This window comes from Lepidochelys kempii, chromosome 1, assembly GCF_965140265.1.
Source record: "Lepidochelys kempii isolate rLepKem1 chromosome 1, rLepKem1.hap2, whole genome shotgun sequence".
NCBI lineage: Eukaryota > Metazoa > Chordata > Testudines > Cheloniidae > Lepidochelys > Lepidochelys kempii.
The window spans coordinates 204,058,149-204,075,448 of NC_133256.1; the positions used below are offsets into that span (position 1 = coordinate 204,058,149).

Sequence of the window (17,300 nt, forward strand, 5' to 3'; positions counted from 1 at the left end):
CCCTCCAAGTCACTGAACCCTAGTGAATCAACACTCTCTTTAACTGGTGCCCTCAAATCAAAAGACTCCATGGACAGGCTAATACTGCTGTGTTTCCAACATGTTTAATGGAGCTGATAACAGAGCTGTTAACAGATCAAGGGGGTGAAAGACTAGAATACAAAAAGGAACACCCAGCCATCCCTTGTGCCACTGTAGGTGAACAGAATGTGGTGTGGAAAGCATCCAGCCATCACACTTCAGTCTCAGGCGTATACTTCATGTGTTTGCAGGGGTGTTGTGTGGACACGTAGGTGCATGTTAATGAGCGTCTTTCTGGTTAGAGGTGTGGGAGCATACACTCATGCGTGGGGCTTCCTGATTAAAACCGACTGTTGCACCCTAGAGTTCTGGGGTCTGGGTGGGAGCCAGAGGGGCCCGTCCTTTGAAGAGGGCACAGGGGTAACTCCGGATAAGGCTTCCAGAAGCTGTGGGAGGAAAGGGAGAAAAAAAGAGGCTATTATTACAGCCACAGCTCTTATCCATTTGCCAAACTCACCCAGGAGATAGTGGGGCCTGGTGGGGCCTACAGGGCACCCTACTGGTTTCCCTCTAACATCAGTTTGTAAAATCTTTGTCATTTATAGTCAAATCAGCGTGCATAGCCCCAGATTTCATGAGCAACCCAACACTAACAAAACCCCAGCTATCATGAGCAACTTTATGCTAACACAACAGTGGGCCTGCTTCTCCATTGCTTTGGCCCTTTGTGTCATTATTTACACTGGTACAAAGTGGATGTAAAATGCTTCCTGGTCATTTAGAGGCCCACTTGACCCAAGTGGACATGATTACATAAGCTGCAAGGTGGAGAAGAATTGGGCCCAATGCATACAGCACAAGCCCACTGAAGAAACCCTACAATAACCTCACAAGCCATCTTACAATAACAAATCAGGGCAGCTGCCAAATGGAAAGGAGAAAACCACTTTTTAAAGAAAGCAGAGTTCAATTTCCCAGGGATTAGTCTAAACAAAAGTACATCTTTAAAATTATTTTAAAAATTATGCAGAATCTTTTGGCGGTATCTCTTTCAAATGTCCACCCTGAATATCAACAGAACCTCACAGCCTATCTCATATGAATAATCAGAGAAAGGCTATTTTCACCATCAGGTCATCATCGGGTTTATTTTCTCATGTGTCACAGGGTAGATTATAAACTCTTTCAGGAGACAAGTGTAGAGCCAGCTAATACCGTAAGAGAATAACTTACCTTTCAACAGCACTTTCTATCCCAAAGGATCTCAAAGCGTTTTGCAAACTCTGTGCACAAAAATCATTTCATACACCACAGAACATCAGTGCCGTTGTAATAGTGCACAGCGATACCACATCACAGTTTAGGAACAGAAAATGAAAAAAAACATGGTATGTGAATGAAACTGCAGAGGGAATTTAGGGAGATAGAATGCAATTACCTAGGTTGGAATTTGGCCAGGAAAATGAGGTTAGCCCTGTGGATGGGAAAATACCAGGAAATCTTTACTTCCTACACCTGGTCAGGACCTAGTTTTGATGTTATTTATGAATGATGACACCTCGGAAGCACAGCAATCCCTGTATATGGAAGCGGTCCCTGTTTCTCTGTTTTCAATGTATTATACTGCTTCTAAAGCAGAGGCTCCCAAACTGTGATCCCTGGTCCATTGGTGGTGTGCCGAGCATTTGCAGGTGCTCTATGAAGAGCTGGCTGGCCAGAGAATGCTGCTGTTCCTCCTCCTTGTTTCCAGCTAAACTGCATTAATAGAAGCTAAATACATCTTAAATACTTCCTAATGTGACTTTTCCATGGGGTGGGGGGTGATTGCTGTAGTAGCCTCAAGGATGTTATGTGAATGAGAGGGGGCATGCCCCATGCATTCACGAATGGAAAGGGAGGTGATCTGTGCAGTGGTGAATGGGAGGGGAGGTGGTTCCCAGTGATGGCACATGGGAGAGCAGGTGTCCATGAAACAATCTCTATATTAAGATGTGGTCCACATTATGAAAATATTTGAGATGCTCTGTCCTCCAGCAAAAATGGATAGGCACTTAAAAAAAATAGATAGATACCATAGTGGGCCATTGTCACAATACAGATTGAGAGGGGAAAGCACCCCCTAATCAGTCATCAGCACCACTTCCCACAGCACCTTGACTTTCCTTGGAGGTTTCCCATCCAAGTACCAACACCACCTGATGCTGCTTTGCTTGCAAGATCAAAGCCTGAGATAGTTTAGCTTCAGGCAAGTTTTAAAGGAAATCTTGAAGTGGCGGGAAATAGGTTAGCGTCCTCCCATCACACCCCACTTATCCCCTCCTCCCCCCTTTTTAAATTCTTTTTGATGTACGAAAAGGGCCTTACATTTTCAATCAAAGTCAGGTGTTTTGTTTTGTTTTTTCCTGCTTGCTTTTTACGGTCTTGTTAAACCTGATTATCCTAGAATACTCCATGGATGACTGGAGAACTGATTGCGTTCTGCCATGAGGGTAACAGACATGTGAAGCCTGAATGAAAGATGAAGTGCTTGTCATTTAGACTGTTCAAAACTTTGATTTTCATTTATTTCAGTTTACACCTATTTAATTCAAATGCCTGACAGTTAAAAGAAAAGCTCTTTTGTGAAAAATTCAGCAATCCAGCATTAAGGACGGAGAAAGCTTCAAATCCACTTCTCCACATGCTTTAAAGTGTCCTTCAACAAAAACAGGGACTACCAGACTTGCCATTTCTGAAATTTCCCAGCTAAAAAACAAGCAAAGGGAATAAACTTGGTTTGGGTTTTGGGCTTGTTGTTGGCTTGTTGGTTGGTGGCTTTTGACAAAATCTTTGCAGGTCATCTTTATCCCACATAAAGAAGCAAAAAGGGGCACCCACAAAGCCCCTTTTCAGCACTGGAGATATAGGGGTATTGTGTGGAAGGCGAAGGATGGGCATTTGGCTCATAAATTCAAGGTAAGGTTGGAAAACAGGAAGATTTCAGTCCTGCAGATAAAGTCTTTGTTGTTCTCATATGGGTTTTGAAAATGAGTAAGGAAATTAGGCCAGAATAGCCTCCGCACTCCAACACACACATCTTCTGTAAATAAAAGGAGCCATCTGGTCTCTGAGGCTCATTTCATTTTCATGCTTCAGCTAAGACACTGTACCATCACTATTTGAGCCGAGTGGCTTGCACTGGAGTGCAGCGAGTAGCACTATGCATCCGATGAAGTGAGCTGTAGCTCACGAAAGCTTATGCTCAAATAAATTGGTAAGTCTCTAAGGTGCCACAAGTACTCCTTTTCTTCTTACTACAATCATAGAATCATAGAACTGGAAGGGACCTCGAGAGGTCATCTAGTCCAGTACCCTGCACTCAAGGCAGGACTAAGTATTATCATTCTAGACTATCCCTGACAGGTGTTTGTCCAACATGCTCTTAAAAATCCCCAATGATGGAGATTCCACAACCTCCCTGGGCAATTTATTCCAGTGCTTAACCACTCTGACAGTTAGGAAGTTTTTCCTAATGTCCAAACGAAACTGCCCTTGCTTCTTGTCCTATCCTCAGAGGTTAAGGAGAACAATTTTTCTCCCCACTCCTTGTAACAACCTTTTATGTACTTGAAAACTGTTATCATGTCCCCTCTCAGTCTTCTCTTCTCCAGACTAAACAAACCCAACTTTTTCAATCTTCCCTCATAGGTCATGTTTTCTAGACCTTTAATCATTTTTGTTGCTCTTCCCTGGACTTTCTCCAATGTTTTCACATCTTTCCTGAAATATGGTGCCCAGAACTGGACACAATACTCCAGTTGAGGCCTAATCAGCGCGGAATAAGAGTGGAAGAATTACTTCTCGTGTCTTGCTTACAATACTCCTGCTAATACATCCCAGAATTATGTTTGCTTTTTTTGCAACAGTGTTACTCTGTTGACTCATATTTAGCTTGTGGTCCATTATGACCCCGAGATCCCTTTCCGTAGTACTCCTTCCTAGGCAGTCATTTCCCATTTTGTACGTGTGCAACTGATGATTCCTTCCAAAGAGGAGTACTTTGCATTCGTCCTTATTGAATTTCATCCTATTTACTTCAGACCATTTCCTCAATTTGTCCAGCTCATTTTGAATTTTAATCCTATCCTCCAAAGCCCTTGCAGCCCCTCCCAGCTTGGTATCATCAGCAAACTTTATAAGTGTACTCTCTATGCCATTATCTAAATCTAAACAACGCCAGGACTAGCACTGAAGGGCAATGACTGGCTACTGGATGGCAGTGAGAGCCACCAGAATGCAGTGAGTGGCCTTCGGAGCACAGAGACTGAGTGCTGGAAGGCAGCATCTGGCCCTTGGAGTGAAGTTATTGCTACCAGAGCACAGTTGCCAGACACTAGAGTGCAGTGATCAGCATGCTGGCGATATGGCTACACTGCAGCTGGAGGAGTAATTTCCAGTTTGACCAGACATATACAAGCTGGCTTCAATCGAGCTAGTGTGCTAAAAATAGCATAGCTGTGGCAGTGGGGGCTGCAGCATGGGGTTAGCCCCCTCCTCCCCCCAAGGGGAGCCTGCCCCCCTGGCCCCCTCCTGCGCCCCAATCCCCTGCCCCAGCCCTAATCCCCCTCTCTCCGAACCCCTCGGTCCCAGCCCAGAGCACCCTTCTGCACCCCAAAACCCTCATCCCCAGTTCCACACCAGAGCCTTCACCCCCAGCCAGAGCCCTCACACCCCCTGTGCCTCAACCCCCTGCCCCAGCCCAGAGCCCCCTCCTGCACCGTGAACCCCTCATTTCTGGACCCACCCTGGAGCCCACACCCCGTCCCACCCCCCCACCCCTTGAGCCAGCCTGGTGAAAATGAGTGAGTGAGTGAGGGTGGGGAGAGCGAGTGACAGAGGGAGGGGGGAATGGAGTGATTGGGGGCAGGGCCTCAGCTAATGGGAAGGGGTTCGGATGAGGGACAGGGAGCGGGGCAAGGGTGTTCAGTTTTGTGCGGGTAGGAATTTGGCAACCCTATCCTATCGCTGCCTCTGTGCAGTGCAGCAGCAGCCTGAAAGAGCCTGGGTGGGGAGGCAGCAGCAGCAGGCGGACCGCCCGTCCCGGCCCAGCTGTCAGGGACAGGGACTGAACAGGCTGGGGGGCAGGTGCAGCGGGAGAAGGACAGAGCCCCTCTCCCTGCCCCCCGGCAGGCCAAGCAGAAACCTGGGGCGGGAGGACTTGACCCCTGCATCCCCCCCACGCGTGGCCTGGGGGTGTAGGTGTACCCTTAGTTACTGGCCATGGGAAACCAAAGGATACCTATCGCAGTGCAGTGACTGGAATCAACATTCAGTGACAGGTATCAGAGTGGTAGCCATGTTAGTCTGTTAGTCTGTAAAGGCGTCCTTGCGGCCCTTTAGAGACATGTATTTGTGCCTCAAGGACGCCTCATTGTTTTTACATTCAGCAAGTGGCTACATGTACCTCAGCCTGGAATTTAACCCTTGACCCTTTGGCTCAGAAGTTCCAGCACAAATTATTCCAGCATCTCTTTCTGTTCACAAATCTCTCCCAGCCCCCATTAGCCTCCACAGACCCCAGAAATTCTTCTTTTGCAGAGCGAGGAATGGGTGTGGGGAAGGATCTTAGGGAGACAGCGTGTTATTCCCATGCACCAGCGGTGGTAGTGAGGCAGGGAAGCCCAGTGTATTCCTGTAATGAGACTCATGCAGGGAGGAATCCATGACATGCGGCCACCACACTCATCTCCTGTCAGCCAACCCAGGAATGTTTTAAGATAACGGCTATTGGAACCCGGGAGCCTTGGCCAAACCCTTTCAATCTGGCTGAGTTGAGTCCAGGTAGAAACAAGGGGGCAGCTTCTGTACTGTGGGGCAGCACAGGGAGAGCAGGCACAAAGGTGGCTTTGCGCCATCTTTGTGCCCCTCAAATCCTGTGCCAGCTGGGGCATGGTGCAGCCACCAGTCTAAATTAGAGCAGCCCTCGGGCTGTTCCAATTTATAGCAGACTTACCCAGATTGCCTGTGGCCTGTTCTACAGCCTGAAGCAGCCCAGAGTTTCCACAGTGCACAGTGCTATAGATCCCTCTGCTCCCTACCCACAGCACACCCCTGTGGCTGAGGCTGCAAGAGGGACAGCAGGGGCTGACCTTACGCTGTTCATGCATAGGGGGATTCTCCCTTCCACTGGCTGTGGTACCTTTACAGCACCTATATGTCACTAGGGTGACAATTCAGGGAACAGGGCAGGGGCCAGAACGAACCCCAAGAGTTTCTTGTAAGCTGTCAGTCTCTCTGTTCCAAAGCCTGAGCTGATGTTTCTTTAATTCACCTTGGTGCCCAGCCCTACCCTATAGATAGAAATGTTTCAGTTCTCCACCTGCCATGAATTTGTCTGGAGCCCTGGTGTCTGGCCTTAGCCTGCCCTCATTGACATCTGTGTAAGTCAGGAATAACGCCACTGAAGTCAACCGAGTCACACAAGGATAAGGCAGTGTGAGGACAGAATCAGGCACGCTGGGCCACAGCTTGCCAGTGGTGACACCCATGCAAACCCACCGAAGTCCTGAATCTTACTGAATTCACTGGCGTTGATCTCTTGTGACTGAGGGCAGAATTTGGCCTTGTGTGCTTTCTGGAAGCCACAGAGAATTCAAGGAGTACCACGGAGAAAGCCAGTGTTTGCATTCCCTGAAATTTCCCAAGCTCCCTTTAATTCAAAAGCATCCATACCTCACTCTCCTGCACTCTCCTCTGTATTCTTTATGGCCCTGACAGAGTCAGAAAATCTGTTTATTTTCTGCCCTATTGTTTTGTTCCAGGCCACCTAGGAAAATGACTTGACACCCTACAAATCCCTCTCCTTGTTGTGTCTCCATTCTGCCTCAGCTTTACACCATTATTCAGTGTCATGCACCCTCCTCCCAAGACACGCTACTTGTTCTAAGATTTCTTCAGATCTAGGGATACTGTAGCCTGGCTGTATAATGTTATGGTTAACTGAGGCTACCAGAGCCTGAAGTCAGGCCTTTAAACCAGGTTCTTCAGAAGGATTCTGTTATGAACCTCCTCAGGGTAAATACATCCGACTCAGCACATCTCATGAGATTCTAATGAGGAAGTGTCCTGAGAATGCTGTAGTGTGGAAATTTCACAACAGTCTTTGCAGCCTTTACTGGCAGCATTACCTCAGCTGATTTATTTTGGGTAAGTTAAAAGATCATTGGGTGATTTCCCTGAAACTGGGATTCCCCTCACACCCCAAAGCCCAGCTCTACATGGACCAATGTCTTGTGCTGATGAAGTTAACTTTGATAGGAAGCTACCCAGTGGGCGTTAATGACACAGGCAGGTCACCTTTCTTTATTCCTACCTAGCAATTGGGTTCCTGTTTACACGGTGCCCAGTCCCTAAAGACTGAGTGGAGGCTGCCAGGATTCATGCCATTTACCAAGTTTGCAAGGAATCAAAGCATAAGCAAACTGGCCAAGGATTGGGACACTTTAGTCCTCCCCTCCCCTAGGCAGAGTTAGTGCTAAGCTTTGCACAGCCAGTCCCATTAGCCATCGCCTCCAAGGCCCAGGCAGAGATGGAAGTGTTTCCTTCCGCGGGCAAGCGAGTACTTACATGGGGATCCCACACAGGGTGACGTGTGCCCACGTTAGAAGTGCCCTCACTTCATATACTCCCCTTCGCTTACATAGTCCATAAAAGACCCTGACAACTCAGCAAAATCTTCCAACACAAGACTGGTAGAGTCCTCACCCAGCAGGGCACTGTCAGGCCGGGTCACCTTGGGGTGGGCAGGAGGAGGAGGAGGGGCTGAGGCAGCTGTCTGGACAAAGGTGGGCATCAGACGATGGGGCACGGCCCGCTCCTCCCACTCTTCCAGCTCCTTCTCTCCCTCAGCATCTGAGGAGGCGGGTCCCAGGACGTGGTACAGGCTGGGTAAGCGGATGTCAAAGCGCAGGCCGAACTTAGTGAAGACCTTATCGTTGAGGGCGTACAGCTTCTCCGAGATGTCGTAGCCGAGGAAGGCCGAGAAGAGGCGGGCGATGTAGCGATCTTTTGCCAACAGGAGGTAGAGCTTCCTTCTTGGCCAGGTGATATAATTGCAGTCCGTCTCTGCTGTCAACGTGACCTACAGAGGAAGGAGCGGGGAAGTGAGCACAATAAGCCACACTGAGCAGACTTTGGTTCCATCACTTTAAAGTGTGGTTCTGCTCTGAAAAGGAACCGGGGTTTCTTTTCCACCACAGAGCTGCTCTCTGTGTGTAGGAGAGTCGGCGCTGCTGAGTTTATAGACTAAATAGGGCTTTTATTGCTTTCCGGTCCTGTTTTCTCCATGCAGAGCCAGTACGGCTCAGAGAGAGGGAGCTGCAGTCTGCTCCTTCCTGTGCATCATTAACACAAATGTTCAGTGAATTCCACATGCAGAGCCAACCCTGCCACCCTCTCATCTTCAAATTATGCCCCCATTTGTACCCATGCAATGCCACTGAAAAGACTAGAGTAGCACAAGTGGCATTGTGAGCCTTCCTTTTCTGCAGAACTGTTACCATTGGGGAGAATAATTGATTTCAGGGGGGAGAGCTACATATAAAAACCGGTGGCTCTGTATTCCCCTCACTTGTTAGCTGGATGGAAGGAGTGCATGGTTTCAGAATGGCTGGGAAATGGAAAATGAAACAAAGCTTTCTTTTGGAGGGCGGCACCACTTGTCACCAGCTCGAGGGAAGGCAGGTGCTGCAGGCTGCATTCAAGTTTCCTAGATTGTTTTAGACAGTGGGGTCTCTCAACTCATTCCATTGGATACCCCCCAGGCTACCACCTCTGGGGTACAACACAAGAGCTGTTTAACAGTGCACTGCAACACACGCCAGTTCAGGACAGCGAGGGAGGAAGGCTAGCGTATGCATTTGATACTGAGGGGGGTATTGCAGGAAGCAGAGCAAAATTATGAGTTGGAAGTTGGCCAGAACATTAGGGGTTTAACAGAAAGTTTGGGTTTTTTTAAAATCTTGCCCAGGGGAAAACAGGCTCTTTTTCGGGCTGTGGTATGGGGAAACATGTCAAAGGACCAAGCCTTCTTAGGCTGGAGCAAAGTGTGGCACGTGAAAGTGTAACTGAGACACAGCTATGTGAACAAGTGTTACAGCTGGGCCAAAATATCCTGGGGCCTCTCTGTGCGCTGCATACACAGGTGTCTCCTTGGCCAAAAACCATGGCAGGGGCTGCTGGGAAGCCAAACAAGGCTGAGCTGCAGTGTGCGTCCTTGGGTTTGATATTTAATGCCACTGCCATGCAAGCAGCTGCCTTATGAAATACAGGAGGTAGAATATGAGAACTTCCCTGAGATGGGCTGTGAGTGAGTCAGGGTCATGCTGAAACTTAAAGTATCAGAGCCTCATTTTCCTAACAGTCAATTGAATCGCACCTGAAACAGCCCTCTTTCTCTCACAATGCATAAAGTGAAATAGAGTAATAACCCTCCCCCACCCCGAGGTCCTTACAGGGCAGCCAGACAGACTCACTCACACTCTCGCTGCACCATCAGGCCTCATAGTTCAATGTTCTGGGGAAATACTGTAACTATGAAACCTGATCCAGTTCAGACTGCAAGCCAGCTGCTCTCTGAGTAGAAGACAAATCCAGGTCAGAATCCAGGCGGCAACCAGATCCTGTCACAGCTAATTAATCTTCTGCCATTCTCCATTCTGCACCAAAGTGAAACAATTGAGCCCAACAGTGGAGGGGGAACTTAGACAAGGAAATTCTCCCCCACCCCCAAGGAAGGCCCCGAATAGAAATGTCCGCTTTTATCCAAAATGTTTTTAGAGCAATGAATTAGATCTGTTGTTTGCAGTTTGAAGGTACAGTAACTAGATTTGAATATAAAATATCCCCTTTTTCTCTCCCCACTTCCCCTCCCTGAGCTTCCCTGCCTGAGAATCATCATCATCATCATCAAAAACTCAGATTTTTGAAAAATCAGCTATTTAAATCTTTACCGTCACTGTCACCCTTTCCCACAGCAGCAGCACACAATTCTGCAATTCTTGTGAGGTTTCCCCTCTCATTGTGCAACACATTAATGCTGGTATAAAAAATCGCCATAATGGAAGCAGACCAGTGATCTATCTAGTCAAACATGCTGTCTCCCTGCCAATCAGACCCAGATCAATGATGCTGCTACTCTGGAATCCTAGGGTCAACCACAGCCAATGCTGGGTGTTTCAGAGGAAGGCAGAAATATGATAATGCATCTGATCATGCAATGCTGTACTATAACATGGTGGGGGTGGGGGTGGGGGAGGAATGTCTTCCAGACCTAGCTGTGTGACCTGCTGAGAGCTCAAAGCCTGAGGATTAACAACGCTTCTCTGGCCCTCTCCACTATCTTCCATCTTCCCCCTCTCCACTCTCCACTCTCTCCTGCACATGTACAAAGCAGTAAAGCCCAAGTCTGAGCAGTAGAGCTGCCAGGTGGTTGCGCTGAGTTACCTGGAATGTTCCCTCCTCAGAAGGTCGCAGTGACTCCCACTCTGGGGAGTCCAGGAACTGGTAGGGGAAGACATAGTGCAGGAACTGTCCATCCTGGCTCACTCTGATCCTAGACAGAGAACAGGAGAATGATGGGCTTAGGCCAGAAAAGGGCTGGTAGGTGAACCAGTGTAACCTGTACAGAATCTTCTCAAAGAAGCTACATATACTCCATCCCTGTGTCAGTGCAGGATTGTTCCCTAGTGTATATTTGTCTGGTGTCTTCTCCAGTCTAGTTACAAAAGTCCCAGTTAAGGAAGTTAATATCCCTTCTCTTGGGAAATTGTTAATAGGCTAACATGTCTTTCCTGATACTCAGCCCTCTCTTTTCCCATTTTCCCTCTCTTATTGTCATCACATTACTCCTTTGGCTCATTCTAAACCATTCCTCCTATCCTGGGGGTTTCTCCTCTTCAGCTACTTGGAGATGGTTAGTATGACTGCCCCTCAGCCGTCATCAGGACAAACTCTTCGTACCAATTTCTTTTCACCTCTCCTTCCAGTCCACTGACCATTTTTGTTGCCCTTTCCTCAACTCCTTTCAACTTATCCACATCTTTCCTACACCAATACCCAAAACTAAACCCCAGTGTAGTTGCATCAGGGCCGTATAGGAAGGATCTATGCCCCCATGCTCCATGGTGTGATGCCTCTATTTATAAAGCCCAAAATCAAATTGGCTGTTGCTGCAGCCATATCACACAGCAAATTCAGACTTTGCTGTCCACTATCATTCAGTTTCTTTAGGTCTCACTGCCTTCCATGTATCCCTCTCCCTTATTGCCACCGCAGCTGACCAACAAAGTTAAGGTCAAACTTGTGACCAGCACTGGTTCAAGCCTACAAGAGGTAGAAAGCCAGGTATTGCAGTTCAGGCACAGGATTTGGAGTCTGGAGACCTGGGTTTTGTTCCTGGCTCTGCCATTTAGTTGTGTGTGCTGGGGCAAGTCTCTTCCCATCTCTATGCCTCAATTTTCCCATCTGAACAATGGCCATAGTGATTCTGCTGTCTCCCAGGGTAGCTGGGAGGTTCAATTCGTTCATGTTTGTAAAGTAGTTGGAGCTCTTGAGATTGAATGAGCCAGAGAAGGGCAAACTATTGTTATCTGAGCTTTCTAATCTGAACTCAGTACTTCTGAGGTTCATAGATCATAGAATCATAGAATACCAGGGTTGGAAGGGACCTCAGGAGGTCATCTAGTCCAACCCCCTGCTCAAAGCAGGACCAATCCCCAATTTTTGCCCCAGATCCCTAAATGGCCCCCTCAAGGATTGAACTCACAACCCTGAGTTTACCAGGCCAATGCTCAAACCACTGAGGTATCCCTCCCCTCTTGCTCCTTTTAGACTATTGCTAGTGTGGAACCCTGAAATAGCCTGCACAATAATGAAATAGTCAAGGCCCCTGCACTCCCTTTCTGTACAACAGCATGCAGAGTGGAGCACAGTAATGCTCCACTGCAACCTTTCCCCCATTCTCCTACCCATCACCACAGCCTGCAGGGATAGCAAGGTCTGGCATGGAGAGGACAGAAGAGGGAACTGGGGGTCCAGCGCCAGACCTGTGGAGCACATGACTCAGACTCACCCTCCATGCTACTCCCACATCCGTGGCAGTATGGCAGGACCAATAGCTTTGATGTAATTAGCTAACTTCCTTCAGCAGCACTCTGACCCCATGAAGGGGAGTCACAGAGCCCTCAGTGAGAAGTAAGACAGTATTAACTCTCCACTGACTTTACCAGTAGGTTAGCTACAGTTTTGAAGCAGGCTGCCGGATGCAGACCGTTGGCAGGGGGACAGATATTTGGCAGTACCCCCACTTAGCCACTTTCTCCCACTGCATTTTCTCTGTGGATTTGCTCCCCTTCACATTGCGCAGCAAGGGGCTGCAATCAGGGTGGGGAAGGGAGCATATGGGCCTTAGTCACTGACTTTTTCCTTATTCAAAGAGAGCAGATTATCTGCCACACCCCAACCCCCCCCTTAGCGTAACCTTAAACCAGAACTCTTCCGCAGTTAAAATGGGAGACATGGTCTGAGCAAAGCCCTGGGAATTAGGATTTCTAGCTTCTAGTCACAGCTCAGCCACCACAGACCCCCTAAATGAACTAGGGCTTCGCCACTCTGCGCCTCAGTTTCCTGTGTAAAATGGTGGGGGTCGGGGGGGAGTCACGGTGGGAGAGGGTTGTAAAGATTGTTTACAAAGCAAGTAAAAATCTAAAGAGCTGTACAAGCGCTAGTATTTTGATACACAGCTCAGACTATGAACAACAAGCTCCATAGCATAAGGCACCCTCTGAGCCCACAGTGATTAGGTTAGGTCTGTTCGATGAGCCAAGAAACTTATGGAAGCTTTAACAATCACTGTTTGTGTCATAAAAATAAAGGGAAGGGTAACCACCTTTCTGTATACAGTGCTATAAAATCCCTCCTGGCCAGAGGCAAAACCCTTTCACCTGTAAAGGGTTAAGAAGCTAAGATAACCTTGCTGACACCCGACCCAAATGACCAATGAGGAGATAAGATACTTTCAAAGCGGGAGCAGGGGGGGGGACGACGACGACGACAAAGGGTCTGTCTGTGTGATGCTTTTGCCGGGAACAGATCAGGAATGCAGTCTCAGAACTTCTGTTAGTTAGTAAGTAATCTAGCTAGAAATGCGTTAGATTTCCTTTTGATTAATGGCTGGTAAAATAAGCTGTGCTGGATGGAATGTCTATTCCTGTTTTTGTGTCTTTTTGTAACTTAAGGTTTTGCCTAGAAGGATTCTTTATGTTTTTAATCTGATTACCCTGTAAGGTATTTACCATCCTGATTTTACAGAGGTGATTCTTTTACCTTTTCTTTAATTAAAATTCTTCTTTTAAGAACCTGATTGATTTTTCATTGTTTTTAAGATCCAAGGGTTTGGGTCTGCATTCACCTGTACAAATTGGTGAGGATTTTTATCAAGCCTTCCCCAGGAAAGGGAGTGTAGGGTTTGGGGGGATATTATGGGGGAAGACGTCTCCAAGTGGGCTCTTTCCCTGTTCTTTGTTTAACACGCTTGGTGGTGCCAGCATACGGTTCAAGGACAAGGCAAAGTTTCTACCTTGGGGAAGTTTTTAACCTAAGCGGATAAGAATAAGCTTAGGGGGTCTTTCATGCAGGTCCCCACATCTGTACCCTAGAGTTCAGGGTGGGGAAGGAACCCTGACAGTTTGTGATGTGCTTTGAGATCCCCAAATGAAAGGTCTTAGCTAAGTGCAGAGTACTAAATATTATCTTTGTTGTCTGATGAGCCTGCTATGCTCTGAAATTCCACCCAAGATGATGGAGGAAGGTGACAAACAGGAGGAGAAGGAAGAACAGCCCTTCCCCCACACACCTACCTGTCCAGTAGGAAGAAATCATGGAAAGATCTGTGAATGGTTTCATTGTACGTGGGCCTAGTGTAGTCAACAAATATAGAAAGAATTTGGTCCTGAACCCTTTGGAAGTCCTGAAATCCTCATCAGATCAGCAGGACAGGAGTTGGGTCTGCAGTACCAGAGAAATGATCTGGTGAGTTACAGACAGCTGGAATGCCAAGCAACGTTCTCAGCCTACCCCAGCCAAGCTCACTACCTCATGCATGGGATTCTGGCAGGCCATTCTTGGAGCTAAACATGGCTCCCATTGATTCTTTCCTTTCTCTTGATCTGTTTCATTTTGTGTTGCTGCAGAGTGGCTGGCAGTGGGAGGTAACATAGGCTATATCTACACAGCAATGTAAGCCTAGTGTTAGGGATCCCTGGGCTTGAGCGTCTACATTGTATTTTAACCCTAAGTTGTGAATTTTCTGACCCATGCTCCAACTTAGGGCTCTGGCATCCACACTGCAGTGCACAGACCCAAATCAAAGTACACATATCCCAAAGTGCCTAGCGCCTCCCACATGTCGACACTCTAGCCCTAGGAATGTGGCTCACTGTGGGAAAACTCTACTGTTCACCCTGTTTCCTAACTGTGTCGGTGCTATTGATGCCAATAAGGAACACACAAGTACACAAACTGCATGATCAGCTCCCTTGGTGGCTGTCTCAGTAGAATGACAGCAGTTTGAGAAGGCTTTATACTGAACTACCATCTAACCTGAGAATTGGGCTCCCCACATCTAGGCTGAGTCCCATGACAAGACAATGCCCATGTGCACCTGCTCTGAGGATAATTAGCCCATCAGTCTCCAGGGCTGCCAAACAGTTACAATGAAACTTTGCAATTCATAATTTTTAAAATGGGCTGTTCAATGAAGGTGTTTTTGTTTGGTTGGTTTTTTATTTATCTTTGTCTGTTTGTTTTTAAGTTTGACATAAAATGAAGGTATCGCAGAAAACACACCCACCCAGCCTGGCTGGTGCTGGCTGCAGAGGGTGAAATGCATCACCCAGGGCTTGGGGTGTAGTGTGCTCCAGCACCCCTGGGATCTCTTATTCCTGCCCCTGTCACACTGTGGGAGGCAGAAAGAAGGGATCCTCAGGAGGCTGTGGGGAAGTTTCGGCGCTGGCTCCCTGTCACCACCCTGCAGTACACACTGCGAAATGCCCCTGCACACACATAGCCCCGCGGAGGCCCAGAAGCAAGGGCCAGAGAACGGAGCAGGACCAAGCATCACCCTGCAGGGAGGGAAAGCAACAGAGCTCCCGGCTCAGCATGGCTGGAGGAGGGATGATTCCCAACATCCTGGTGAGCAGCAGCCTCCTCCTGCCTGTCAGCTTTGCTCCCTGCTCCAGGCAAGCTCCACCGGAGCGGGAAGTGGGAATGTGCTCAGCCAGGCAGTAATGACCCTTCTGACCACTGTGCTGGCTGCCTGCAGCACTGCTCCTCTGCTGCCAGGAACTCTGGGATAAATCCGGAGGACTTCCAGGACCCAAGTCAAGCTGGGGCCACATGCACACAGGAAAGCAATAGGGCTCGGACCCTAGGTCCCAGCTTATCACGGGCTCAGACTCTCCTGCCCTGGCTCTGAGTTCTTGGTTACCACATTTGCAGTGTGGACACAAAGTGTGTAGGGGGGAGGTCTGGTCTGAGCCCATGCTCAGACCCTGGCTTAAATTACTGTGTAGACAGATCCATAGTGCTACTTTTGCTTTTCTATATTTTGATATTTTGAATTGAAAACTAGGCATGCTGCTAAAACTACTTCTTTGCCCAAGGCAAGTAAACATCACAAAGTCCTTCCTCATTAATACAGTTACTGCACTACACTATCTAATCAGAGACTCAGGCAGATGGAGTGATGTGCAGTGGTTCTCAAACTAAGGTCTGCGGATGTCCCGTGGTCCATGGAACCCTTCCTGGTGGCCCACAGAATGAAGCAGCATTGATGGATCAGGGTAGGAGGGCTGCCAGATAAGGTGGGATACATCAAATGGTTTTTTTCTTACCAAACGGCCCAGTTGTGAACCACTGGCTTTGGGCATGGGGAGTGAGAGATGGAACCATTCCCTTCTAAGCTTTTGGCTGAGATAAACTGGTGAATTGCAGAGCAGTTCCTAGAAGACAGGCATCCATGTCACAAAAACTACCATTGTAAGCGGTACCCAAGAGACCACAGGATCAAGGAGGCCTCTCTGCCTTGCTCCACCAAGCTGGTACGAGAGAAGCTTCACTACTGCTGCCAGGGTTGTACCTGTTCTATCGATAGAGGCCTTCAGACTCCAGCGCTGTAAATCATCACCTCCCACCACCACTAAGATTGCTTTAAAGATGGCAAAGAAAGAGATGAAAATCCTCCCCACATATCCCCAGCAAGGCCGACCAGGCAGATTCATTGTTGCTAGCTCAATTCTACAAAGCTATCCCTAAATATTAAGATGGATCAACATTTGAGGGCTGGGAAATGTCTTGTCAGGACAGGGAACAGCCTACCTGCCAGAGAGCAGCAGAGACAGGCGGTTGATGGGTGTCTTGCCCTCCACAGCATAGTTCTGGTCTCTCGACAGTGACAGGACCTGTTCTTCGCAGCATTTCACGATCTCTTTGTAGACCTCAAAGGGCACCTGCAAGGGCTGGCAGAGGGTCTTGTAGAGGAGGTCAAACTCTTCCAAGAAGGTATCCTTGCGGAGCCGGTAAATCAGGTGAGCCAGCTGAAGCAAGCAGGCCATGACCAGCAGCATGTTCCACATGAAGATGTCTAGTCCACATGCATCCAGCCAGCCCCACAGAGTATAGCAGATGTAGCCAGTGGTCAGAAGGCTGAAGATATAGATGGAGCCAAAGATCCCACTTCCCCCCATGTAGCCTAGGAGGAGGATGCAATTGCCCAGGTGATAGGCTGCTCCCTCTGCATTCTGCTTCCAGCCCTCACATAAAGGGGGCTGGAAAAGTATCTGGTCCCAAGGGGTGCTGTTTCCACTCATCCTTCCCCTTTCCCCCACCCTCCCCGCCGTCCTGCTTTACAAATGTATTGTCATACAAAAATTACACAGACAGCTGTAATCGGAGCCGCCTGTCAGCTCCTCTCCCTGGAGCTCACTGGTCCCACTGGAATGCCCTTCAGAGCAACATTTTAAAAATAACTTTAAACTTGTTCGTACCAAAAAAAACCCCAAGCCGGAGAATCCAAATGGCTTATTTTTCTCTTTGTTGTTGGTGAGGTGCACGGTCCTGCCAGATGGCTTCCCCCACCAACTGCATTCAGAAGACAGAGCAGGGAAAGAGGTCTGAAGAGTTCAGTCACAGAGTAAGGAGAGGGCTTCAGCTAGAGAACTCATCAGAGAATGGGACTGGAAAGA

At 48.2% G+C, this 17,300-nt stretch overlaps 2 protein-coding genes across 6 annotated transcripts in view; one reads left to right on the forward strand and one right to left on the reverse strand.

Moving 5' to 3' along the window:
* Positions 1-2,807, forward strand: part of PLA1A (phospholipase A1 member A) — a 34,321-nt gene extending 31,514 nt beyond the window's left edge. For both annotated transcript variants that reach the window (XM_073309294.1, XM_073309286.1), the window contains exon 12: positions 2,593-2,807. In XM_073309294.1, the coding sequence (XP_073165395.1) occupies positions 2,593-2,620 (28 nt within the window). In that variant the 3' untranslated portion in view covers positions 2,621-2,807. The remainder of the gene's footprint in view (positions 1-2,592) is intronic.
* On the reverse strand, positions 86-16,927 carry POPDC2 (popeye domain cAMP effector 2). 4 transcript variants are annotated; one of them, XM_073309325.1, is made up of 5 exons: positions 16,435-16,927; positions 10,504-10,612; positions 7,765-8,140; positions 1,255-1,304; positions 381-467 (listed from the first exon to the last, which is right to left on the reverse strand). In XM_073309325.1, exons 1-4 carry the CDS (start codon positions 16,923-16,925, stop codon positions 1,258-1,260), a joined length of 1,023 nt encoding a protein of 340 aa, XP_073165426.1. In that variant the 5' UTR covers positions 16,926-16,927; the 3' UTR covers positions 381-467; positions 1,255-1,257. The 4 variants fall into 4 exon arrangements, 3 of the variants coding, with proteins under 3 accessions (XP_073165420.1, XP_073165407.1, XP_073165426.1); XR_012154668.1 differs by having other exon boundaries at positions 449-467; positions 7,627-8,140; XM_073309319.1 differs by lacking the exon at positions 1,255-1,304 and having other exon boundaries at positions 86-467.
* Between the last annotated feature and the right edge of the window lie 373 nt (positions 16,928-17,300).

Excerpts from the sequence above, each read along its gene's own strand:
- POPDC2 (XM_073309306.1), bottom strand. The coding sequence starts at position 16,925 with ATGAGTGGAAACAGCACCCCTTGGGACCAGATACTTTTCCAGCCCCCT. Across the intron at positions 10,613-16,434 it reads TCTCTGCTGCTCTCTGGCAG|GATCAGAGTGAGCCAGGATG; the intron begins GTAGGCTGTTCC and ends TTCTCTGTCTAG. Across the intron at positions 8,141-10,503 it reads CTGAGGAGGGAACATTCCAG|GTCACGTTGACAGCAGAGAC; the intron begins GTAACTCAGCGC and ends CTTCCTCTGTAG.